This window comes from Peromyscus leucopus, chromosome 8b (genome assembly GCF_004664715.2).
Source record: "Peromyscus leucopus breed LL Stock chromosome 8b, UCI_PerLeu_2.1, whole genome shotgun sequence".
NCBI lineage: Eukaryota > Metazoa > Chordata > Mammalia > Rodentia > Cricetidae > Peromyscus > Peromyscus leucopus.
The window spans coordinates 70,535,697-70,560,972 of NC_051086.1; the positions used below are offsets into that span (position 1 = coordinate 70,535,697).

General features: G+C 44.5%; 1 protein-coding gene across 3 annotated transcripts in view; it reads right to left on the minus strand.

Moving 5' to 3' along the window:
• Positions 1–22,769, minus strand: part of Gdpd1 (glycerophosphodiester phosphodiesterase domain containing 1) — a 39,213-nt gene extending 16,444 nt beyond the window's left edge. For all 3 annotated transcript variants that reach the window (XR_005090293.1, XR_005090292.1, XM_028878273.2), the window contains exons 1-4: positions 22,479–22,769; positions 14,221–14,263; positions 9,279–9,414; positions 5,637–5,682 (exon numbers count right to left, since the gene is read on the minus strand). Coding sequence is in view for 1 of the 3 variants with exons in the window: in XM_028878273.2 (XP_028734106.1) it covers positions 5,637–5,682; positions 9,279–9,414; positions 14,221–14,263; positions 22,479–22,620 (367 nt within the window). In the remaining 2 variants the exon portion in view is untranslated. The remainder of the gene's footprint in view (positions 1–5,636; positions 5,683–9,278; positions 9,415–14,220; positions 14,264–22,478) is intronic.
• Positions 22,770–25,276: the final 2,507 nt, after the last annotated feature.

Below are 25,276 nucleotides of genomic sequence, written 5' to 3' on the forward strand. Positions count from 1 at the left end.
GTAATTTCATTCTGTATTTACTGTTTTAAAAAATTTGAGCTAGGCGGAGGTGGTGGCGCACGCCTTTAGTCCCAGTACTCAGGAGGCAGAGGCAGGTGGATCTCTGTGAGTTTGAGGCCAGCCTGGTCTACAGAGTTCCAAAATAGCAGAGAAACCCTGTCTGGAAAAACAAAAACAAACAAACAACAACAATAACAATACATATAAGCTTCACATCTGCCAGTTGCCATGGTCCAGGCCTGCATCTCAGTCCTTGGGAGGTGGGTAGGATTAAGAGGTCAAGGTCAGCCTAGGCTGCTCAAGATCCTGCCAAGGGACACAACAGAGGCAGGTGGTGGCTGCTGTGACTCCTGTGAACATGCCTGTCAGAAGAACAAGAAAAAGCGGAGCAACTCGGTGAAGGGAAAGCGCTGAGGTGGTGGGCTTTCTGTTGTCACCGGGCAGAGGGAGACAGAATCAGGACACGGCAAAGGAGGAGGAGGAACCTGCGGCTTTGTGTCCAACCCTCTGCCCCTCGCCTGTGTGCCTGGAGCCAGTCCCCACTATGGGTGAGCAGCGCCCCAGCGTGGATGGCATTCCCTTTGCCCTGAGTCTGCGGCGGGTCCCTTTAGGGTTTCTTCCCCTTCGAGGATCTGTCCCCCACCATCCCAAGCGCTCTTGGGTGTGTGTGTGGGTGTCACTCTTTCCCTGTGTTTTATTCCTGTGAGGCACACTCCAAAGTAGCTTTGTAACAACAAAAAAAAATGTTTAGATTTATTCTTTATGTGTGTTAGTGTTTTTCCTGTACATATATGTGCTCCACATGTATGTCAGGCTGCCCTCCGAGGTCAGAGGTTATCTGATCTTCTGAAACTGGAGTTAGAGATGGTTGCAAGTCAACATATAGATGCTGGAAACCGAACTCCTGTGGCTACTGGCTGTCTTATTAGACAACAGAGATACAGAATGTTCCTGTCACTACAGAAGGTTCTATTTGGCTAGTGATACCCTAGTTTGATAAAATAACTGTTGTCTTCTAAGTATTCAAATGAATTGCGAATGAATTGCCATGAGGCGACAGCTATCCACATCCAAGTAAGATACCCTCAAGGGACACAGGAAACGGTCCAACAGACAAAACTAACGTCAGACAGGCAAATGAGACTTAGAGCCGCGCATCAGCACATCCCAGCACTCGGCAGGCTAAGGGAGAAGGATCTTGATTAAAGTCAGCCTGGGCTGTACAGAGAGACCAGAAAGCTAGGAGCTGGTGAGATGACCCAGCAGGCTCTAAAAACCTTGGCTGGTTGACACTTGTTATGTAGACCAGGCTCAGAGACCAACCTACCTCTGCCTGGCCCAAACTTTCAACTCTATTCTAAAACCAATCATGAGTCAAATGCAATATAAATTATTTTTTGTTTGTTTGCTTTGGTCTTGAGCTTGGTGGCCCAACCCTTTAATCCCAGCACCAAGCAGGCAGAGGCAAGTGGATCTCTGAGTTCGAAGCTAGCCTGGACTACATAGTAGGACGTTGACTCAAAAACTATAAAGCGAAGAACAATCAGACTGCAACCCACAGAACCAGAGAGGCTACATAGCAGGGGGGACCCTGGGATGACTGTGGCTTATAATAAGTTTTGGTTTTACTCAATCACTGGGCAAGCCTCAATAGTGAGACATTTCACTGTTAGGATAAGAATTTGTGCTGTATCAAGCTGATAATAGGAAAAAATAAATAAACAAATAAACTTTAAAAAATCTTTACAGTTGTTTGAAACCTGAGTACCTGCCACTATTTTTTGACGACAGTCAGGGACTGCTCAGAGAGAGGGAGAGGACAGTCTCTTTGAGCACTGGCCTGGTAATGTGGAAAGAGTGTCAAGTTCTAGCTCAGCCATTCACTTGTTATATGACCTTGATCAAGTTAAGCTCCTCTGTGACTTCTGTTTCCTTCTCTCTCTGTAAGGGAGAGCGGGTTAGATGGCTTCAGAGGTCTCTCTCCACATTCCCAAATTTAAGACTTGCTAAGGGGACAGAAAACCAGGAACAAAATGAAAGGGTCTTTTCATTTTGTTTTGTTTCCGAAACAGGGTCTCATGTAACTCAGGCTGGCCTCCAACTCACTAGGTAGCCAAGGATAACCCTGAATTTGTGGTCTTCCTGCCTCCCCACCAAGTGCTGGGATTATAAGCCTAGATCCTCACATGCAGTTTATTCAGTGCTGGGCAAGCGCTCCACAGGCTGTGAAATTCCTAATCCCAAAGGGTTTGTGGACCCTTGCCAAGTGTGATGGTGCACTACTTTAATCCCAGTACTCCAGAGGCAGAGGCTAGTGGAACTCTGTGAATTTAAGAACAGCCTGGTCTACATAGTGAGTTCTAGGCCAGCTGATGATGATAATAATAATAATAAATAATAATATCATTAATAAATTCATGGAGTTGGCTGTGCACTATAGAGGAAAAGAATAGTCCCCAGGCAGAGGCAAGGTGGATCTCTGTGAGTTCAAGACCAGCCTGGTCTACAAAGCAAGTTCCAGGAAAGCCAGGGGTACACAGAGAAATCCTGTCTCAAGAAAAAAAAAAAAAAAAAAAAAAGAAAAAAAGAAAAGAAAAGAAAGAGTATTTCCTCAAATCAACACAGATTAAAGATACTTAGGATGGCCGGGCAGTGGTGGCGCACGCCTTTAATCCTAGCACTCAGGAGGCAGAGCCAGGTTGATCTCTGTGAGTTCAAGGCTATAGAGTGAGTTCTAGGAAAGGCGCTAAAGTTACACAGAGAAACCCTGTCTCAAACAACAAACAAACAAAAAGATACTCAGATGAAGACAAATCAAACACTCGTTAGATTGAAACATGCCTTACAAATAGATGACTTTAATTTTTATTTGATTATTATTTTTTATTCTATTTTAATTTATCTGTATGTCTGTATGTTTTTTGTGGGTGCTGGAGGAAGCTAAAAGAGACATCGAATCCTCTGAAGCTAGAGGTAGGCAGCTGTGAGCAAACCAATGTGGGTGTTGGGAACCAAACTCAGTTCCTCTGGGAGGAACAGCAATCACTCCTAACCACTAAGCTATCTCTCCAGGCCTTTATTTTTATTTTTTTGAGACAAGGTGGCCCTAGCTGGCCTGGAACTCACAGAAATCTGCCTGCCTCAGCCTCCCAAGTGCTGGGATATTTCATCACATCCAGTAACTTTAAGTTTTTTGTTTTTTTTCCCCCTGACTTTTATTTACCTTTCTTTCTTTTCTCCCCCGAGCCTCACCTGTCTTTGGTGTTTAAAGAGTATTTTGAAATCTAATATTATGTGTGAGTGCCCCAGTATATATATGTGCACTGCATTCCTGCAGGAGCCTTTGGAAATCAGAAGAGGGTATCATATCCCCTGGAATTGGAATTGTAAGCAACCACGTGGGTGCTAGAAATTGAACCCAGGTTCTCTGCTGTGAGGGCCCACAGAGACTTCATAGTGAAGCCTTATTCCATCTTGACTCAGGGTCAGAGAGTCTGAGTTTGCCTTGCCCCATAAGGCTGCATAATAGGATGTTTTGGCCAAAGGCATGGTTACCAGGTGTTTTGAAAATTAAGGAAGGGTCTACACTTGTTTGTACTTTTGTACCTTGACCTTGAAAGGGGGAGGGGTCTTTTACCACGCCACTTGCTGGTGTATAAAAAGTCCATTAGGAATAAACTTGAGGCGACTATAACATTGACCCAGAGCCCTCCCGAAACTATCTTGTGTCTCTTTTTCTTTTATGTCTATTACACTAGGTGTTATCCTTTATGTCTCTATTTGTCAGTTCTATTATTTTTTTAATCCTCACTTCTCCCTTCAAGAACTGTTAGACAGGTCGGGCTGCTGGTCTCTGACACTGCGAGAGCATTAAGAGCTCTTAACTGCTGAGCCATCTCTCCAGCCCCAACCTTTGCTGTTTTTTTTTTTTTTGGTTTTTTGAGACAGGGTTTCTCTGTGTAGCTTTGTGCCTTTCCTGGGACTCACTTGGTAGTCCAGGCTGGCCTCAAACTCACAGAGATCCGCCTGGCTCTGCCTCCCGAGTGCTGGGATTAAAGGCGTGCGCCACCACCGCCCGGCTCCTTTGCTGTTTTTAAGAATAAGTCTCCCTTTGTACTCCAATCTGGCCTTGTACTTGTGGTGATCCTCCTGCCTCAACCTCCAGTGCTGGGATTACAAGTCTGAACCACTACACCAGGCCTTCAACTCTAGCTCAACAAGCACTCTAGCATTGAGCTATATCTCCAGCCCCATGCTGGCTAATTTAAAATCTATCTCATTTGGTATGCACAGTATTTTTAAAATGGATCTGAATAAACCCCTGGGGGCTTGTGAGATAGCTCAGAGAGTAGAGGTGCCTGCCACCAAGCCTGAAGACCTGAGTTCAACCCCTGCACGACGGAAGGAGAGAATCAATTCTCACAAGCTGTGTTCTGATCTCTGAATGTACATTGTGACAAGCTTGTGAGCGCGCACACACTTAATAAAATTAAAAATTCCCTCACAACAACAACAAAATAACAGGGTGACTGACAGCCTATAAATCACAGAAAGCATCTTCAAATTATATAATTATACAAGGGGTTAATACTCACAGTATAAGGGGACTCAAAAGCTGGGCCTGGTGGAGCACAGGCTTGGAAAGGAAGGTCTTCAGTTTGAGGTCAGCCTGGGCCAGACAGCAAGACTGTCTCTGCGGGCTGCTGAGTGTCTCCGTGGGTGACTCCCGTGGGTGATGGCAATTGTCACTAAACCTGATGACCTGAGTTTGAACCCCAGAACCCACAAGGTGTAAGGAGAGAACCAAACACCTTTTTTGATTGTCCTCCCAAGTGCTCGAGCTCACCATGGCACAGTGCACAGACATACAACTAGAAATAAATGCTGCTTAACAAAGGTATCAGCTAAATGACAGAATCAAAAGTTCCAGAATCAGAAAGGATCTACAAGAGGCCCTTCCCATTTATTTATTTATTTATCCTTCATTATATTTATAATGGACAACTACTATAAGTAATGGCAATGCTGTAAAACTTGATGCTTTAGAAGTACAATGGAAGCCGGGCGGTGGTGGCGCACGCCTTTAATCCCAGCACTCGGGAGGCAGAGCCAGGCGGATCTCTGTGAGTTCGAGGCCAGCCTGGGCTACCAAGTGAGTTCCAGGAAAGGTGCAAAGCTACGCAGAGAAACCCTGTCTCGAAAAAACAAAAAACAAAAAACAAAAAAAAAAAAAAAAAGTACAATGGAAGGAGGAATAGTAGCAGTAGCAGTACAAAGTAATCAAGTATGGTGGCTTGGTTCTACAACTCCCACCACTCTGAAGGCTGAGGCAGGAGGATGGCTGTGAGTTTGTGAGTTTGAGGTCAGTCTGGGACACATAGCAAATTCAAGGCCAGCTGAGATATAGACTGAGACTATCTCAAAACACACACCCTGCTTCCCACCCTACCTCCTGAGAAGTATAAAGTATCTCCAAGAATCTAAATTCATATAATTATTATGGTATTCAGGCTTCAATTAGTTGTCAAGTGAATTTAAACTAAGTGATAGAGTTAAATCTTTAGAATTTATGTTTCTCAATATAAATGAATATACTTTAATGTCAGCGTTTTAAACCATAAAAAAAGAAATATTACCTCTCTGAAATGGGACATCCAGTTTGCAAAGGTAGGGTGGGAGCTCCTTAAAAAGATATGATTAAAAAATGGTTAGCGCTCAAAACCAAAAAGCACTTTAGCGTCTCACACTATGACATAAAGGTTTTGTTTCTTTAAAAAAGATTAAGACATAGCATACTTTTTTTTTTTTTAATTCGGAGCTGAGGACCGAACCCAGGGCCTTGTGCATGCCAGGCAAGCGCTCTACCACTGAGCTAAATCCCCAAACCCTGTAGCATACATTTAAACACAGCATCCTTTAGCTTTCCAAAGGCAAAGTCATGATATAATTACTTATACACCACCTACAAGAAATCTGTACTACTTAAATTTATATATGTTTTTAAGTTTTTGCCTCCTCACTTACTTTTTAAAAAGATTTGTTTGTATTATTTTTAATTATATGTAGGGGTGTGTGTGTGTGTGTGTGTGTGTGTGTGTGTGTGTGTGTGTATATATGAGTGCAGATGACCTTGAAGGCAAGAGGTGTTAGCCAGAACTGGCTGAAGTGGGGGCTGGGAACTGAACTCAGAAAGAGCAGTATACACTCCTAACTGCTGAGTCATCTCTCTGGGCCTTAAATGTGTACTATTATTATTTTGTTTTGTTGTTGTTGTTTTGAGACAGGGTCTCGGTGTAGTCCTGGCTGTCGTAGAACTTGCTCTGTAGACCAAGCTGGCCTCAAACTCAGAGATCTGCCTGTCTCTGCCTCCTGAGTGCTGGGATTAAAGTTGTGTGTCACCAGGCCAGGTAGAGACACAACTTTTGAGTGCTGTACTTACAGGCATTCACCATCACACCCATTACATTGCAGTATTTGAAACACAGTATACATAATTAATAGTGAGCACAAAACTGCAGAAAAGCAATCAAGTATACCAACAGACTATAGCATGTTACTGTCTCTTTTCTTCAGGGGACAAGAGCAGATGCTAGTTCTTGCTTCCATTTAGCGGTGTTTACTAAACAGTTGTGAACATAGATACATTGTATGATTTAAATTGTTTAAAGTCACTTTTAATTAGCATGTGTGTATGAGTCTGCATGTACCACAGTGCATTCATACAGCTTAGAGGACACAACGTAGGAGTCAGTTGTCTCCTCCCACTCAACAGATCCCAGGGATAAAACTCAGGATTGGCAAGCTCACCTCAAAATTCTTTTTCCCTTTCTTTAAATTTCTTTCATATGGTCAGATTAAAAAGACTGCATGTGTGTGTGTGTGTGTGTGTGTGTGCGTGCGTGCGTGCGTGCGTGCGTGCGTGCGTGTGTGTGTGTGTGTGTGTGTGTGTCTAAGCGTGGGCGCCATGTGTGCCACAGCGCACACAGAGATCAGAAGAGAATTTCTGGTAATTGGGTTTCTCTTTCCACTTGTTTGGAAATAGGACTCTCTTGGTGCTTCTGCTGCCCTGTGCACTCTGGGCTAGCTGACCCCTGAGCTTCCCGATGATTTTCCTTTCTCCACCTCCCATCTCATGGTAGGAGTGCTGGGACCACAGACACACAGCACTTTATTTTTCCTTTCCTTTCACCTGGCTTCTTGATCTGGGCTCTGGAGATCAAACTCAGGGTGTCTGCCTTTCCTGGCAATCACCTTTATCTGCTCAGCCATCTCGATGGCCTCAGCCATCTCGATGGCCTTTGAACAGATTTTTTTTCTTTTTCTTTTATTTTATTTTACAATACCATTCAGTTCTACATATCAGCCACGGGTTCCCCTATTCTCCCCCTCCCACCCCCTCCTCTTACCCCCAGTCTACTCCCCATTCCCACCTCCTCCAGAGCAAATCCTCCCCCAAAGACTGCGATCAACCTGGTAGACTCAGTCCAGGCAGAGGACTGCGATCAACCTGGTAGACTCAGTCCAGGCAGGTCCAGTCCCTTCCTCCCAGACTGAGCCAAGCGTCCCTGCATAAGTTCCAGGTTTCAAACAGCCAACTCATGCAATGAACACAGGACTTGGTCCCACTGCCTACTTGCCTCCCAAACTGATCAAGCCCAATCAACTGTCTCACCTATTCAGAGGGCCTGATCCAGCTGGGGGCCCCTCAGCCTTTGGTTCATAGTTCATGTGTTTCCATTCATTTGGCTATTTTTTTTAATAATTGAATAAAACCGAAATTTATTATAAGCCACAGTCATCCTAGGGACCTCCATGCTATTTATATAGCCTCCATGGTTCCATGGGTTGTGGTCTGATTGTTCTTTATTTTATATCTAGAATCCACTTATGAGTGAGTACAAACCATGACTGTCTTTCTGGGTTTGGGTTACCTCACTCAGGATGATTTTTTCTAGTTCCATCGAACAGATTTTTAAATGATGCTTTCCTACACTGGAAGACTGAAACTAACCCCTATATTAAATGTGAGTCAAATAAACAACTTGAATTGTAATGTAATTTCACATTTGATGATGTATAATTTTATCAAAATATTTATAGAAGGAATTTTGGGGCTGGGGATAAATATGGCACAGTTGGCAGAGTGCTTGGGTAGTGCGTCTGAGGCCCTGGGATCTATCTTCAGCACCCCTCTAAACTGGCACAGTGGTTGTGGTAGTTTGAATGTAACTGGCCCCCATAATCTCAAAGAGTGGCGCTATTAGGAGGTGTGGCTTCGTTGAAGTGGGTGTGGCCTGTTGGAGGAAGTGTGTCACTATGGGGGCAGGCACTGAGGTTTCCCATGCTCAGAATACCGCCCAATGTCTCAGTTGACTTCCTGCTGCCTGCAAGATGTAGAACTCACAGCTACTACTCCAGCACTGTGTCTGCCTGCATGGTGTCATGTTCCCTGTCATGATGATGAAGGACTGAGCTGTAAAACTGTAGGTGTGCCACCACAATTAAATGAATTCTTTATAAGAGTTGCTGTGTTCATGGATCTCTTTTTCAGAAATAGAAACCTTAACTAAGACAGTAGTGTACACCTACAGTCCTAGCATTTGGGAAGTAAAAGCAGAATTATCAGAAGTTCAAGATTATCCTCAGTTCCACAGGGAGTTCATGGCCAGCCTGGTCTACATGAGACTCTTTCTAAAGAAAAAAAAAAATGAAGCAGGCCCCTACAGATGCGTTTGAACTATACAAATTCCTTGCTGGATGTCAAGATATTTTAACATTTTTTTTTTCCTTTTTCATTTATTTTAATCACTGTCATTCTTTAAGGATTTTGTTGGTTTGAGTTTTATTTACTTGTTTTCTATTTTATGTGTGTAAGTATTTTGCCTGCATGCATGTCTGTGCACCACTTACATGTCTCATACCTACAGAGGCCCGAAAAGTGTGTTGGATCCCCTAGAACGGAGTTACAGTTGTGAGGTACCACGTGGGTACTGGGAATGGAAGCAGGGTCCTCTGGAAGAGCAGACAGTGCTCTCAACCATGGAGCTGTCTCTCCGGCGCCTTTTGGTTTGTTTGTTTTTTTTTTTTAGAGACAGGAGCCCAGACTAGGCTCAGGCTTTGGACAATCATGCTTCCCAAGTGCCGGGATTATAGCTGTGAGCCATTAAACCAGTTTAATCATCACCGTTTCCAAAAATATGTATTGTAGTGACATCCGGCTCTTTTCTGCCTTAAAAATATTTCCCCTAAATATAATGATATTGTTTATTTTTACTTACACAATATTTGAGATCGGAGACATTTACATTGATCCCAGTTGACCTCTTCAGATTTGCGTCATGTGACACCACGACTTGTTCATCTTTTGTGATATGGCAATCCAGTTCTAACATATCAGTTCCAATGGTAACTGCACTGAAGACAGAAGAGAAAACTGGTAAACGTTGACATGTGTCAGAGATGAAAATTTTGGTTTTAAAATCCAGGATACCCCACAACACTGTACTAGCTCAACCACATTTATCATCATTCATCAATGTGATGTTGTAATCTTAGGATAAGCTTTAAAATGTTGTGGCTTACAGTAAGTGAATCATGTTGTCTCTTCTAAAGCGGCTATGGTTAATTCTGACATTTCAATACAGTGGGAAAAATATGTGACCAGAAATGAAGAAATTTGGGTGGCAATTCCTGACACATTAGCATAACTTAGAGCAAGTAGATTTTTCTCTTATGGCCTGTATTTCAACACCTATAAAATGAAATTATCAAGAAATAAGACAGCCAGGTGGTTGTGGCGCCTGCCTTTAATCTCAGCACTCAAGAGGCAGAGCTAGGTGGATCTCTGTGAGTTCAAGGCCAGCCTAGTCTACAGAGCGAGATCCAGGAAAGGCACCAATGCTACACAGAAAAACCCTGTCTCGAAAAACCAAAAAAAAAAAAAAAAAGAAAAGAAAAAGAAATAAGACAAAGATGGCTGCTTTTATCATCTTGATCTAACATATTGTTGGGCGGTCTGGTGGTACATTCCTGTGATCCCAGCACTCGGGAGGAGGGAGGAGGATAGCAGACCGGAAAATAAAAATCAAATTCCAACAATGGATTCCAATGAAAAGGAGCTGGAGAAAATGACAGGAAGGAGAAGAATAACCAGGTGAGCTGGTGCATGCCTGGGTAATCTCAGGACTCAGGAGTTTCCTCAGCTACATGGGGTGAAGTTCAAGGACAGCTTGGGATACATGATATTCTGTCTAAAAACAAAACAACAAAAACAAAAAATGAAAAGGAAGAGATAGGAGGGAAAAGAGGAATGAATGGATGGGTTTGGAAAATAATGCATGAACAAAAGAAGTTTGTCAGAGACACAGAAATGATAACAGTGAAGACAAATAGAAATCCTAGAGATGAAATTGAATCACTAAACTTAAGTGTGTAAAAGAATGCTTCAGAGCCACATCAAACTGGGAATCATAGGGGAGACTGTACACAATAGGGTATTTCACTAATTAGGCTTTACAGATGGCTAATAAGTGTATGAACAGACATTCAACAGCAAAACTCACTAGGGAAAGGATAATATAATAACTCACAACCTGAAATCTTGCAAAGCTGAGGCCAGAGAATGCCTCCAGTTGAGTCCAACCTAGGCTATCTAGTGAGTTCTAGGTCAGCTTAGGTACACTGTGAGACCTGTTGAGGCAGCTTGCACAGGGAATAGTTTAGTCAACAGACTGAATTTGGCTTAGGTGAGGTACAGCACACCCCACTCCCACACTCTTCTAATTCATTTGGAAGCCTAGCTCCTTTGCCTGAAAATCACACACACACACACACACACACACACACACACACACACACACACCTCTGAATAACACATCTAGTATAGCATTCTTCATCCCCTACTTGCATTGGGCTACGTGTATAACCCATGTGAATAAGTTTCCCTTCCTCTTAATGACCATCAAACGTGGGCAGTCTCTATTCAAATGTGTCCCCGATACATCAGGATACAGGGAGACTGAGCCTGAACTTGTTTTGAGTGCATGTGCAATAAGGCAAAACTGTATCCTCAACTCAATTTTTTCAGGAGAATTTCGTATTTATCATCTGTGCATATGATTGAAATCGGATGCATTAGCCAGACATGCTAGCACACACCTTTAATCCCACCAGTCCATTCAGGAGGCAGAGGCAGGAGGATCTTTATGAGTTTAAGACCAGCCTAGTCTATGTAAGTGAGCTACAAAACAGCCAGTACTACATAGACAGACCCTGTCTCAGAGAGAGAGAGAGAGAGAGAGAGAGAGAGAGAGAGAGAGAGAGAGAGAGAGAGAGAGGTGTTAGGCATGATGGTGCACATCTGTAACCCTAGCACTTGGGGGTGAAAACAGGATAATTAGGAGTTCAAGTCCAGTTTCAGCTACATGGCAAGTTGAGGATTATGAGTCTTGGTTATATGTGACCTTGCCACCAAAAAAAAAAAAAAAAAAAAAAAAAAAAAAAATTCAAAAGAAAGATGTTAAAAAAAAAAAATGAAACAAAACAACAACAACTCCACAGAAGCGATGCACAAGACTTCCAAGGGCCGAAGAGATGGCTCAGCAGGAAAGAACGGGTACTGCTGGTACAGATGGCCCAGGTTTGGTTCCCAGCACAGCTGTGAGGCCAGAAGAGGATGCTGGAGCTGGAGCTGGAGCTGTAGGCAGGCAGCTGGGAGGGGCTTCTGCAAAAGCTGTTAACCGTTAACTCTTGAGGCATCTCTCAAACCCATAACTAAAAACATAAACAAAAAACATATAAAATAAAAACTCCCAAAAGATCCTGTTAAGAAATTGATTTGAGGGCTGGAGAGATGGCTCAGAGGTTAAGAGCACTGGCTATTCTTCCAAAGGTCCTGAGTTCAATTCCCAGCAACCACATGGTGGCTGAAAACCATCTGTAATGCGATCTGGTTCCCTCTTTGGGCCTGCAGGGATACATGCAGGCAGAACACGGTATACATAATAAATAAACAAATCTTTAAAAAAAAAAAAAAAGAAATTGATTTGAGCCAGGCGGTGGTGGCGCATGCCTTTAATCCTAGCACTGGGAAGGTAGAGCCAGGTGGATCTCTGTGAGTTCGAGGCCTGCCTGGTTTACAGAGAGAGTTCCAGGACAGGCAGAGCTACACAGAGAAACCCTGTCTTGGAAAAAACAAAGAGAGAGAGAGAGAGAGAGAGAGAGAGAGAGAGAGAGAGAGAGAGAGAGAGAGAGAGAAGCAGAAGACTGACAAGATGGCTCCATGAGTTAAGAAGCCACGTGCAGAAAGGAGAAAACTGACTCCTGACAATCTACACAAACACACACACACACACACACACACACACACACACACACACACACACAAGCGCCAGGACAAACTTAATTATTTTGACTATATGCCAAATTATATAAGTACAATAAGGATTACATTGTCCTCTTCATATTTACCTATGTAGCCCAGTTTAATAACCTAGTTTGATTGGCTCTTAAGAAGCAGGTTTTGCAGGGTGTGGTGGTCCATGCCTGGAATCTTAGCACTCAGGAGGTGGAGGTAGGAGAGTCAGTTTAGAGTTATTCTTGGACACATATCCTTTAGGGGCAGCCTAGTCTATGAGAACCCATCTTAAAAAACAAAACGCTGGATTTTTATATACCCAAAGACTTGGTTAACTCTGCATGTGCATACAGTACAATTCTTTAGTCTTAGGTTCTATGTTCACTACGAAGGGTGCTGTCTCCTTTACCAATTTTTTTTTTTTCAGGCATGTTTTTTGTGTAGCCTTAACTGTCCTGGGACCGTTTTGTAAATCAGGTTGGCCTTGAACTCACAGAGATCTACCTCCTGGGTGCTGGGATTAAAGGCATGCACTGTTGCCACCCAGCTTTTTATGTTTCTTTAAAAAAAAATTTTATTCATTTTACATACCAACCACAGATCCCCCTCTCATCCCTCCTTCTGCTCCCCCCTAGTCTCTTCTCCCACCTCTCCCACCCTCTCCTCCAAAAGGATAAGGCCTCCCATGGGGAGTCAGCAAAGCCTGGTACATTCAGTTGAGGCAGGGCCAAGCCCCTCCCACTGCATCAAGGCTGAGCAAGGCATCCGACCATAGGCAGTGGGCTCCAGAAAGCCAGCTCATACACCAGGGAGAGATCCTGATCCCACCGCCAGGGGCCCCTCAAACAGACCAAGCTACACAACTGTCTCCCGTGTGCAGAGGGTCTAGTCCGGTCCCTTGCAGGTTCCACAGCTGTCGGTCTAAAGTTCATGAGTTATCTTAACAGCTGAGCCATTCATGGCTCAAGCCGGGGAAAAACAATCTTTAAGCTGTCACTGAATGGTGAAAAGCAGAAACTTAGACCAAATTCTGTGGGGCTGTGGGGGTACCTCGGCCACAGAACACATTAGCACACAGATCAATCTCTAGCACAACAGATCAACACTCCAGATTGGTACTAATTACAAATAAAATGTTTCCATATTGCCTAGGATGGGGCCACCCTGCTCAACAGGAGAGATGCCCACCCCATCTTAAAAAATGCCTTAAGATTGTATTAGAATTCTTTTCTCACTAAGTATGAGTAGGTAATGTCTTCCTTTCATTGACCTTGATTCATATCCTGTCCCATTGTTCAGAGAAGGGAAAACAGGCTGATGGTAATCATCCAGCTCCAAGACAAAGAACAAGGGCTCCTGTCTCTTTCAGTGTCTGCCACCATGACAAAGCCTTTGGGCCTCTGTACCAACTGTGAATCCATTACAAATAGAAACAATTTAACTCATCTTACTAAAAAAATAACATCGGCACACAAGAGGGTCCCAAGGAGAAGCCCGCTTGCAGGTTCCTGCTGAACAGATACTACGGCGAGGCTCAAGGACACACAATCCTATTCATAACGGCAGCCAATGTAACAGGTGGCTCATTTGCTCTTTCCGCACCCAACCAATTAGCATTACTCACAGTCTGTCCCTTGTCACAGATGTCTGCTTCCAGCTCTGGAAACCGAGACATTCTGGACTACTCAAAACCTGGACTACTTTTACAATGACAGAGAAGCCAGACCCTCAAACTATAAAAAAGACATTCTGTAGAGACGGCTATCATAGGTGAGTGGCTTGGATACACTGTCTCCCTTCACTTCAGTGACATCTCCCCATCCCTTCAGTGACAGGTAGAAGAGGCGCCCTTCTTATGTACTTACTGTTGGAAGGCAGCCATGGTGTTCTCCAGGTTTTCTCCAGCACCTGTAGAAACACAGTTTAAATTCATTTACTTGTCATTTTGAACATTTTATTTCTCTAAAAATTACAATGAGCCGTGTGTGTGTGTGTGTGTGTGTGTGTGTGTGTGTGTGTGTGTGCATGTGTGTCATGGGTGAAGTGGGTAGAATCCTTCTATTTTTCATTTTCCATCTTTTTTTTTTTCTAGAGACAGGGTTTCTCTGTGTAGTCCTGCCTATCCTGGATCTCACTCTATAGACCAGGCTGGCCTTGAACTCAGAGATCTGCCTGCCTCTGCCTCCCAAAGGCATGCACCATCACTGATTTAGGTCAACCAGTATGTATTGAAGGGATTTCAGATAATGATTCCTTCACTGTCCATGGAGGTCACTGATATTCCTCCAGAGCTCCTTTTAATGGCTGGAGATACAGCTCCGTTAGTAGAGGGCCTAATGTTTACAAAGCCCTACATTCATTCTCCAGCACTTTGTGGTATTATAAACCAGGCATGGTAGCCCATGTCTATAATCGCAGCACTTGGAAGGCAAAGTCAGAAAGACCAGGAGGTGGAGGCCAGCCTGGGCTACATCAGACAGTCTTTAAGAAACAAAAACAAAAACTCTCTTTCAAAGACCCGCTGTTTAATTCAGTTGTGCTCTCAGCCCACAATCTCTTTTTTTGGTGTTTTTCCGAGACAGGATTTCTCTGTGTTGTTTTGGTGCCTGTCCTGGATCTCACTTTGTAGACCAGGCTGGCCTCAAACTCACAGAGATCCACCTGCCTCTGCCTCCGGAGTGCTGGGATTAAAGGCATGCACCACCACTGCCCAGCTTGATGTCTAATTTTTAAAGCAATTTATTCCAGGATCCATTTTAGGATGAAATGGTTTTCAATTGCTAGCTACTAATAATGCCTATTAGCTTCCTAGTAGAAGAAACTACAGAGACCACGGAGGGTCAGTATTTCTACTCAGAGCTCATCTACCCCAGGCACCACATGATATTCATCCACAAAGACCGCAAGGTGTTCAGACTCTGGAAACCCAAAGGTCATAAAAACCGTAAGAAGCACAATCCTCTCACGGTCAGGTGGCCTTCCACAGGGCAGTTCCTAAGAGCACACAGTAGACAGTTCATTTGAAAAGCGCAGAAAGGATCCTGTGAAACTAGGGAGAGTTACAGAGAAAAGCTACTGATGCAATGAATCATTGAAATCATTGAAGAGATCAACCAGAAATGCCAAGCTGAATTTATACTGAACAGGCTGAAGAACAGTGAGAAAGTTCAGGACACCAAAGTCAGCAAATGCCGGGTTTAACATGGTAACAGCTACAGGGCCCAGGAAGCCAACTATGCCGGAATTGGATTTCTATCACGCTGTCCTTTCAATTTTCAGGGTTGCTGCTGCTGCTGTTGTTGTTTCCGAGACAGTGTTTCTCCACGTAGCTTTGGAGTCTGTCCTGGATCTCTCTCTGTAGCCCAGGCTGGCCTCGAACTCACAGAGATCCACCTGGCTCTGCCTCCCGAGTGCTGGGATTAAAGGCGTGCATCATCATCATCATCATCATCACCACCACCACCACCACCACCACCACCACCACCACCACCACCGCCCGGCTTTTCTTTTTCTTTTCTTTTCTTTTCTTTTCTGACTGGTTCTCATGTAGTTCAGGCTGGCCTCCAACTCACTATGCAATAGAGGAAACACTTGAACTCCTGATCCTCCTGCCTCCACCTCGCAAGTGCTGGGATGATACCCCACTTGGTAATTCTCGGGGGTTATGTTTGCAAGCATGCATCCCTGTATGTGCATGTTTGTGTGTGCATAAGGGGGTGAGGGGATAGCACACCATGTGTGTGGGGATCAGATGACAATTTCAGGTCCACCTTCTACTGTGTTCGACAGTGTCTGTGGCTTGGCCACTGCTTATGGCAGGCTAGCTGGCCCTTGAGCAGCTATCTCTGACTGCCATCTCCTCCAAGGAGCGCTGGGATTGCAGATGTGGTACACATCTGGCTTTTACATGGGTTCAGATTCACATTCTTTTTTTTTTTTAAAGATTTATTTCTTTATTATGTATACAGTGTTCTGCCTCCATGTACACCTGCACACCAGAAGAGGGCGCCAGATCTCATTACAGATGGTTGTGAGCCACCATGTGGTTGCTGGGACTTGAACTCAGGACCTCTAGGAGAGCAGTCAGTGCTCTTAACCTCTGAGCCATCTCGCCAGGCCCAGATTCACATTCTTACACTTGCCCGGCAAGCACTTTTACTCCTGGCGCCATCTCTCCAGCCCCGACTTTCAGGATTTGGGGGGAGGGGGGCGCTGTTTTGTTTATTTATTTTGAGATAGGGTTTTAGCTGGATGTGGTGGCACTCACCTTAAATCCCAGCACTCAGGGGCAGAGGCAGGAGGATCTCTGTGAGTTCGAGGCCAGCTGGGTCTACAAAGAGAGTTCCACAAAAAATAAAATAAAATAAAACAAGAGACAGGGTTTTAGCCCAGGTACCCTGAAACTCACTAAGCTGCCTAGGCTGGCTCTCAAATTCTTAGTAATCCACCTGCCTTAGCATGCATGAGCTACCATGCCTTACATAATTGTGATACTGACCACCTCCCCTTTTTTCTGAGATCTATCTGCCTCTGCCTCCCGAGTGCTGGGATTAAAGGCAGGAGCCACTACTGCCCGGCTCCCTAAGAATTTTAATGGCAATAAAGGGTGTGGTGGTGACTGTAAACTTAGCTTTATAAAGCCAAGGGAGAATTGTGAGTCTGAAGCTAGCCCAGACTACTACACAGTGAGATCCCAAAACAAAATAATAAAATACCACCATCCAAAACAAAACATTAGCACTTGAGCCACATAAATGAGTATTTCTGAGCTTGTCTTTTTAACGTGAACTCTGTGGCAGGCTTTCATGGTGCCATGTTGCTATTCAGATAGCTCTTACTTTTCAGTTTTACGTAAATGATTTCCACATCCTTCTGTTTGCTGTAAAACTAGGAAGTGAATTCCAGGAGGACTATACCTGTGGATTACTGGGACTCATATGGTGAAGCTTGCAGAGAAACTAAGGGACTAATTAAGAAACATAGTGTTCCTCTCCAAGGAATCATTTAGTGGTAGGTCCTCCCTCGTGAACTTGCTCGAATTTCACTTTCTCTCAAATAATAATCACGTGACTCATAGAAACAGCCTAATTAATTTTTTGTTTCTCTAATAAGTAGCTACAGTTTTCAGAGCTACAATTAAACAATTCTGTGTTTTTGAGACAGGGTCTTGTGAATTCCAGGCTAGCTCCGAACTCAATATGCAGCTGAGGATGACTTTGAAGTTCTGATCCTTCTGTTTCCACGTTTCAGTGCTGGAATTACAGCATGTACCACCATTCCTGGCTTACATGGGTCTGGGGATGGAAACTTGGGGCTTCATGCATGTTAGTTAGGCAAGTACCATTTCCTCAGCTCCTCACAATTTTCATTAGACATTACTTCATGTGAGTGGGGTGGGAGTACACGTGCCACAGTGTGCATGTGCAGGTCAGAAGACGAGTGTCTGTGATAAAGGCCATTGCCAAAATCAACATGAAAAGGAAGGGTTTTGTGTCAGCTGTCAGCTTTCACTTCCAGGTCACAGTTCATTGCTGGGGGGGGGGGGGCAGGAACTCAAATGAGGCAGGAACCTGGAGGCAGGAACCAAAGCAGAAGCCATGGAGGAGCGCTGCTTACCGACTTGTTCCTCATAGCTGGCTTAGCCTGCTTTCTTATACCATCCAGGACCACTTGCCCAGGGATGGCACCACCCACAATTGACTGGGCCCTCCCATATCAATTATTAGTCAAGAAAACACCCTACAGACTTGCCTACGGACAATCTGTTGGAGGCGTTTTCTCAATTAAGACTCCCTCTTCTCAGATATGTCCAGGCTTGTATCTAGGTGACACAAACCAACCAATACATCTCCCGTGTGAGTCCTGTGGATCAAATTCAGGTTGTTAGTCATGGCAGCTGACATCTTTATCTACTGAGCCATCTTGCCAGCCCTATTACTGGTTTATTCAGATGGAGTCTTAAGTAGCCCAAGGTAGCTCCCAACTCACTGTGCATCCAGGGATGACCTTGAACTCCTGATAGTCCTGCCTCGAGTGTTTTTGTGTTTTAGCCATCTCACTATATAGACCAGGCTGGGTTAAAACTTACAACCTAACTACCTTAGCCTCCCAGTTGCTAGGACTACCCTATCATTAATTTTATTTATTGTTTCACTGTACACTTTTATTGTGTGTGTATGGGTGGGTGTTTATATTAGGAGGAAAACTCTAGGTGTCATTTTTCAATTGCTAACACTTTTTTTTTTTTGAGACAGAATATCTTATTGGCCTAGAGCTCACCTGTTGTGAGATATTTGTACACTGTGTAAAGATGCATTGCTGTGATTGGTGTGATAAAGAGCTGAATGGACAATGGCTAGGCAAGAGAGGATAGGCAGGATTTCTGGGGAGAGAGAGGAAGAGGAGAAATCTAGGTACACAGATTTCCCAACAGAGCAAGCTAGATGTGCCACACTAATAAGAGGCTGGTGGTCCTGATGAGAAAGTCAACTACATATGGCACCCAATATGGGGCACCAGGTGAAGCATTTATCTAGTTATCTTTATCAATAAAAACTCAGGAGTCAGATATCAGAGTAAGAACCTGTTCGACCAGAGAAACAGTGTAGAATTAACCACTAACCTCCCCTCTCTCTTCTTCCTCAATCCAAAAGGGCCAAGAATCTTTCTAAGCCCCTCGATACCACTTCCTGTATCTCTCTATATGTCCTCAGTCCTCCAAAACCTCTATGGCTACTTTGGTCAGCTAGTAGCTAGCTGCGCCCTCTGATTCAAAGTAAACTTTATTGACAGTCTTGGGTGTATCAGAGTACGATCAGAATATCCCACAACACTCACCACATAGATTATGCTAGCTGGCCAGAGACCAAAGGACCTGTCTGTCTCCACCTCCCAGCACTGGGAATACATGTACATACCACTCACTGTACCCAGCTTCTTCTTTTTTTTCCTTTAATTAATTTATTTTTTATTTTATGTGAATTGGTGTTTGCCATGGGTGTCAGGTCCCTGGAACTGGAGCTACAGATAGTTGTGAGTCGCCATGTGGGTGCTGGGAATTGAACCTGGGTCCAATAGTGGTTAAGGGCAGCCAGGGCTCTTAACCACTAAGCCATCTCTCTAGCCCCAGCTTCTTTTACCCAGGTTCTGGGAATCAAACTTGGGTTCTCTTACCAACTGGGTGATCTCCCAGCCTCCTCTGTTTTCTGTTTATATTAATTTCCCTCCTTTATGTAGTGCTTCCTAATTACTTTGAATCAGTTAATCTTTGATAGGATAAGATAAGGAAACATTGTACTTTGCATCCTTACATAAGTTTTTTTTTTTCTAAAATTTTTTTATCTTTTTTTCATGTGCATTGGTGTGAAGGTGTCAGATCCCCTGGAACCAGAGTTACAGACAAGTGAACTGCCATGTAGGTGCTGTGAATTGAACCTGGGTCCTCTGGAAGAGCAGCCACTGCTCTTAACCACTGAGCCATCTTTTCATCCCCTACATAAGACTTCTTTTTAAAACATTTATTTATTTTACACATGTGCACACATATGCAAGAAGTCAGACAAATTGTGGGAGTCAGCTCTCCTCTCCCACCATGTTGGGTCCCTCAGATTGAATTTGGATTGCCAGGCCTGGCAGCAGGTGCCTCTGCCCCTCGCCCTGCCGGTGATCTAGATTTAAATGCTATGAAGGAAAGCAATATTGGTCCATCTCCTTCTATAATATTTCAGATGTTTTGTATATGAATCGATGTTTCCTTTTCTGGTAGTTTTTGTCTGCCCACCATTACATTACCATTAACAACTCATATATAAGACATACAACGTGCTAGTGTGTTGTTTATAAAACCAATGAAAAACTATGACAACAGCTTCAGCCACAAAAGAATCATCCTCAAAAGGAAGATTGGTGGTAACAAATACCTGGGGTGCCAGCACTCGGAAGCTGGCATTCTGTTCAAAGCCAGCCTGAAGTCTACAGTCAGGCTATTTAAAAAAAAAAAACAAACAAACAAAAACAAAAACTGGCAAGGGCTGGACTGGATAGATAGCACAGTAGATAAATCATTTGCTTCAGATCCCTAGAACCCGTGCACAAGCCAGAAGCACAGAAGCAGCAGAACCCAGAACCCATGCATAAGCCAGAAGCACAGAAGCAGCAGAACCCAGAACCCATGCATAAGCCAGAAGCACAGAAGCAGCAGAACCCAGAACCCATGCATAAGACAGAAGAACAGAAGCAGCAGAACCCAGAACCCATGCATAAGACAGAAGCAGCAGAACCCAGAACCCATGCATAAGACAGAAGCAGCAGAACCAGCATCTGGTGTGTAATCCCAGTGCCCCTACTGGTAGATGGGAGGCCAGTTAGGAGAAGCTCCAATCCCCAACTCAAGTTTACTGGTGAGTCCAGACATGAACAAGAGGCTCCATTTCAAACAAGGTGAAAGACAAGGACCACTGTCTGATGTTGTTCTCTGACCTCTGCACACCCATACACAGACATATTAAACAGCCATCACCACCAGCTGGGCACAGGCCTTTGATCCCAGCATTTGGGAGGCAGAGGCAGGCAGTCTGAGTTCAAGGCCAGCCTGCTCTACAGAGATAGTTCCAGGACAGCCAGGACTATACAAAAAAAAAAAAAAAAAAAATCCTGTCTTGAAAAAAATAAAATAAAATAAAAGTGGAAAATTATGTTGAACTGATAAAATTATACAAAAGAATGATAATGTATTTCTATGACATATTTGCCATAATAGAAGTCATGGTCCCAGCATAGTGGTCCAAGACTTTACTAAACCCAGCACTGGAAAGACAGAGGCAGAGTTTTAGACCAGCCTGGTCTACATAGCAACTTGCAGGCCAGCCCAGCACTCCATAGCAAGACCCCATCTTTGAAAAATCTAAAACCAAAAAACTATACTACATCAAATTTTAGACTATAGAATTTACCATTAAACTGTACATGATAAGCAATTTTCTTTTTCTTTCTTTCTTTCTTTTTTTTTTTTTTTTTTTTGGTTTTGTTTTTTGAGACAGGGATTCTCTGTGTAGCCCTGGCTATCCTGGAACTCACTCCGGCTGACCTGGAACTCATTCCAGCTAGTCTCAAACTCAGAGATCTGCCTGCCTCTGCTTCCAGAGTGCTGGGATTAAAGGCGTAGGCCACGAAACCCGGCTCCATTTCAAGCTATTTAAAGCTGGTGTCACATTCACTCCAAAAGAAAATTTTAAAGCGACCAAACAATTTTATAGTTTAAACATTATGATTGAGATGTAACGAAGTCACATTATTAAACAGTAATGGAGAAGCAAAGACGGGGCCTGTTGTAGGAAATTAGAGTGGACTCCCTTCGATTCCTAGAGCAATATACTTTTGCAAGAGAAAATTAACATTTTTGAAAAATAGTACTGACTAATAAGCGAAATCATGTTTTAGTCTTTTAGAAACCCACGAACCATTGCTGGGGTAAATAGTGCTGTTCAAAATGAAAAACAAAACAAAACAAAACAAAAAAAAAACAGGTACTAGGTTTGGATTCCTCGGAACCAGAACCCTCCAAGTTCCCTGTCCTACTTCAGTCCAAGCTCTCACTGTGACCTTGGAAAACGTCCCTGGTTTGGAGACATTTCTCTCCAGAGCTCAATTACGAATGCGTGGAGGGTGGGCCACTAGGCATCGCAGACGGCTCGGCTCGCTCCAGGTGACTCGCGGATCCTCAGTCCTGCCTGAGCACAAGCTCTTCCCCATGGACTCAGCCACCAGCTTGTTCCAAGCAGTCTGTGCCTGGTTCCCCCTGCGGTTGTCTCCTGGATCTGCACCGGCTTTGTGCCTGGCTGCCAAGAAGGGACCTCGCGATCATCCTTCCATCGGCAGAGAAGCGCCCCACTTCTCGCTCTCATCCTGCGCTTCCCCTCCTCACACACGCCCTGCCACCTTTGCTCCCCAGAGACGCCACCAGGACTCGGACACCAGACCCCTTCCCTTTCCTCCCCTCCGGACGACTCATCCGAGGAAGCCCTCCAGCCACTGCAGCCCATTCTTCCTCTCCGGTACCCCCATCATCTCCCTCCTAGGAAGCCACCCCCAATCTCCGCCATCGGGTTCTGGGGACCCCTCTCACCTCCGCGGTGAGAGATGTGCCTACTGAGGAATCGCTGCTTCTTTTTCTGGTGCAACAACGTTGGGTATTTAAGCAACAAGAACGACGTGACCAAATACCCTCCCAGGGTGGAGAGAAGGCAAAAAGCCGCGGTGGACGACATCCTGGGTCACCACCTTCTGGGCCTCTGAACCCCACTGCGCTGCGGCGGTAGCAACGGCTGCGGCGCCGGCGGCTGCTCGAGATCTGCTCGCCCCCAGCCGGTGCCCTCGGCGCAGCGCACTTGTTCGTGCGGGCTCAACACGCAGGCGCAGCCCGACCCCAGCGCCGGAGCAACAAAGGGGCTCCGATACGCAGGCGCGCTGCAGCAGGCAGCGTTTGGCTTCCAGCAGCTCTAGTCCCGTGCCTGAAGTGCTTCTAAGAAGATCCTGAGGCAAGAGATCGGAAACTCGCCAGCGTTTTTATTTGTTTGGTTTTTGTTTGGGCATCCCTCAAGCAGGATAGCCTTCAGAAAAATCTGACGTAATTGGGAAGTGTACATCAAAGGAGGATTCCAGGGCAAGTCCTAGCCCCTACTCTAGGAAATGCAACGCATTGTTACTAATGCCTCGAGTTCCTTACGTACTCGAGAAATGTTGAGTCAACAGTTCGTGTAAGAAACTTGGGACTGGAAGGCGTAGCCCAGTTAGTAGAGCGTACCGATTCAAGCTCCAGCACAAAATAAATATAAATAAGGAAACTGGCAACTAAGCCGTTCCCTATAAAGACTGGCAACTACATTTTCCATTTCCCTTTTTCATCTGACACATTACAAACTCCGAAAACGCTAGGAACCACGTTTTAAGGGGATAGGGTGTTGGTTTTGTGAGATAGGGGCTTACCTAGCACAGTCTAGATTTGAATTCACTATGGAGTAGAGGGTAGAGCTTTGAACTCCCGATTCTCCTGCCTCAGCCTCCAGTGCTGGGATTATAAGCATGCCCAGCTGTGAATCATATTTCATACAAAGGAACTAACCACAAAGGCTTGTAGCCGTGGCTCAATGATAGAGCACTTTCCTAACATGTTCAAGGCCTTGGGTTTGTTTTGAGACAGGGTCTCACTGTGTAGACCATGCTGGCCTCAAATTCACAGGGTTCAGCTTGCCTCTGCCTTCTAAGTATTGTGGTTATTTTTGGAGACAGGAGTCTCACTGTTCCCTTGGCTGACCTGGAACTCAATATGAAAACCAGGCTGGAGATCCACCTGCCTCTGTCTTCCAAGTACAAACCCCTCAAGGCCAGCGGTTTGATTCCTGGTACAAAACAATCCACAACAACAAAATGACCGTGTTTAGCTCAGGCTGGCTTCAAACTCCTAGGGTCAAGTAGTTGTCTTGCTTCATCTTGCTGATTAGCTGGATCTGCAGGCAAGGGCTGCTGGACCTGATCTCATTGTTTATTTTTTATATATTTACTTATTTTGTGTGTATGGGGGTATACATGTAAAGGCCAGAGAAAAACCTATGGGGGTAGAGTTCTGTCTTTCCACCATGGGAGACCTGAGGTGGCCGTTCCTTTTCCTACTAAGCCATCTTGCTGGGTCAGGTAACAGCTTTTAGAAATGTAATAAACGCTGTATTTCATACACATTGACACTAGAGTCTCTAATTCTGTTAGTACAGTATTTACAATGTATCTGGGAAAATAGAATCAATTACACTACTTTGGGTCTCAGTTTATTTTGCAGGTATCTAATTGATGGCAGAGCCACAACAGTGATACGGTGGTATGTTGGGAAAAGTTACTAGAGATTGGTAAGATTTAACCACTTAGCAAATTATTTCATGGAATAGGTATTTACTTAAAGAACATTTATGCCAGGACTGAGGATATATAGGCCTGTAGTCCCAGCTACTCTGGAGGCTGAGACAGGAGGATTTTAAGTTCTAGGCCTGCCTGGCAGAATGAATTCGAAGCTAGTCCCAGCTAGAGACTGTCTCCAAATATTAAGAATCAACAGGAACTGGATGTAACTCAGTGGTATGCGTGAGACCTGAGGTTCAATGCCTAGTATTGAATAAAGTTTTTATTAGCACACACCTATCCCAGTACTAGACAGGCCAAGGCAGGAATTTTGAGAGTTCAAGGCCAGGGACTAGAGAAATGGCTCAGCCAGAACACTTGGGGTTTTTTGTTGCTGTGTTTCACGCTGGCCTCCAACTTCAGAGCCATGCCTGCCTCTGCCTCCGAAGAGCTGGGATTAAAAGGTGTGTACCACCACTGTCCATCAAGAGCGCTGTTCATTTGTTTTTGTTTTTGTTCAAGACAGGGTTTCTCTGTGTAACAGCTCTGGCTGTCCTGGAACTTGCTCTGTAGACCAGGCCGGCCTCACAGAGATCCACCTGCCTCTGCCTCCTGAGTGCTGAGATTAAAAGTGTGCCCCACACCACTGCCGGGTTTAAGAGCACTTGTTCTTACAGAGGACCTGGGTTCAGTTCCCGTACCCACATGGTGGCTCCAGTTCCAAGGTATCCAATGTCCTCTTTTGACCTCAGTGGGCACCATGCATGCATGTAGTACATATACATACATATATACATTCATATATATAAAAAATAAATAGGGCTGGGTGGTAGTGGCACACACCTTTAATCCCAGCACTTGGTAGGCAAAGTCAGGTGGATCTCTGTGAGTTTGAGGCTAGCCTGGTCTACATTTTGAGTTCCAGAACAGGCTCCAAAGCTATACAGAGAAACCCTGCCTGAAAAACCAATAAATAAATAAATAAATAAATAAATAAATAGGGCCAGGTATAGTGGTACGCACCTTTAATCCTGG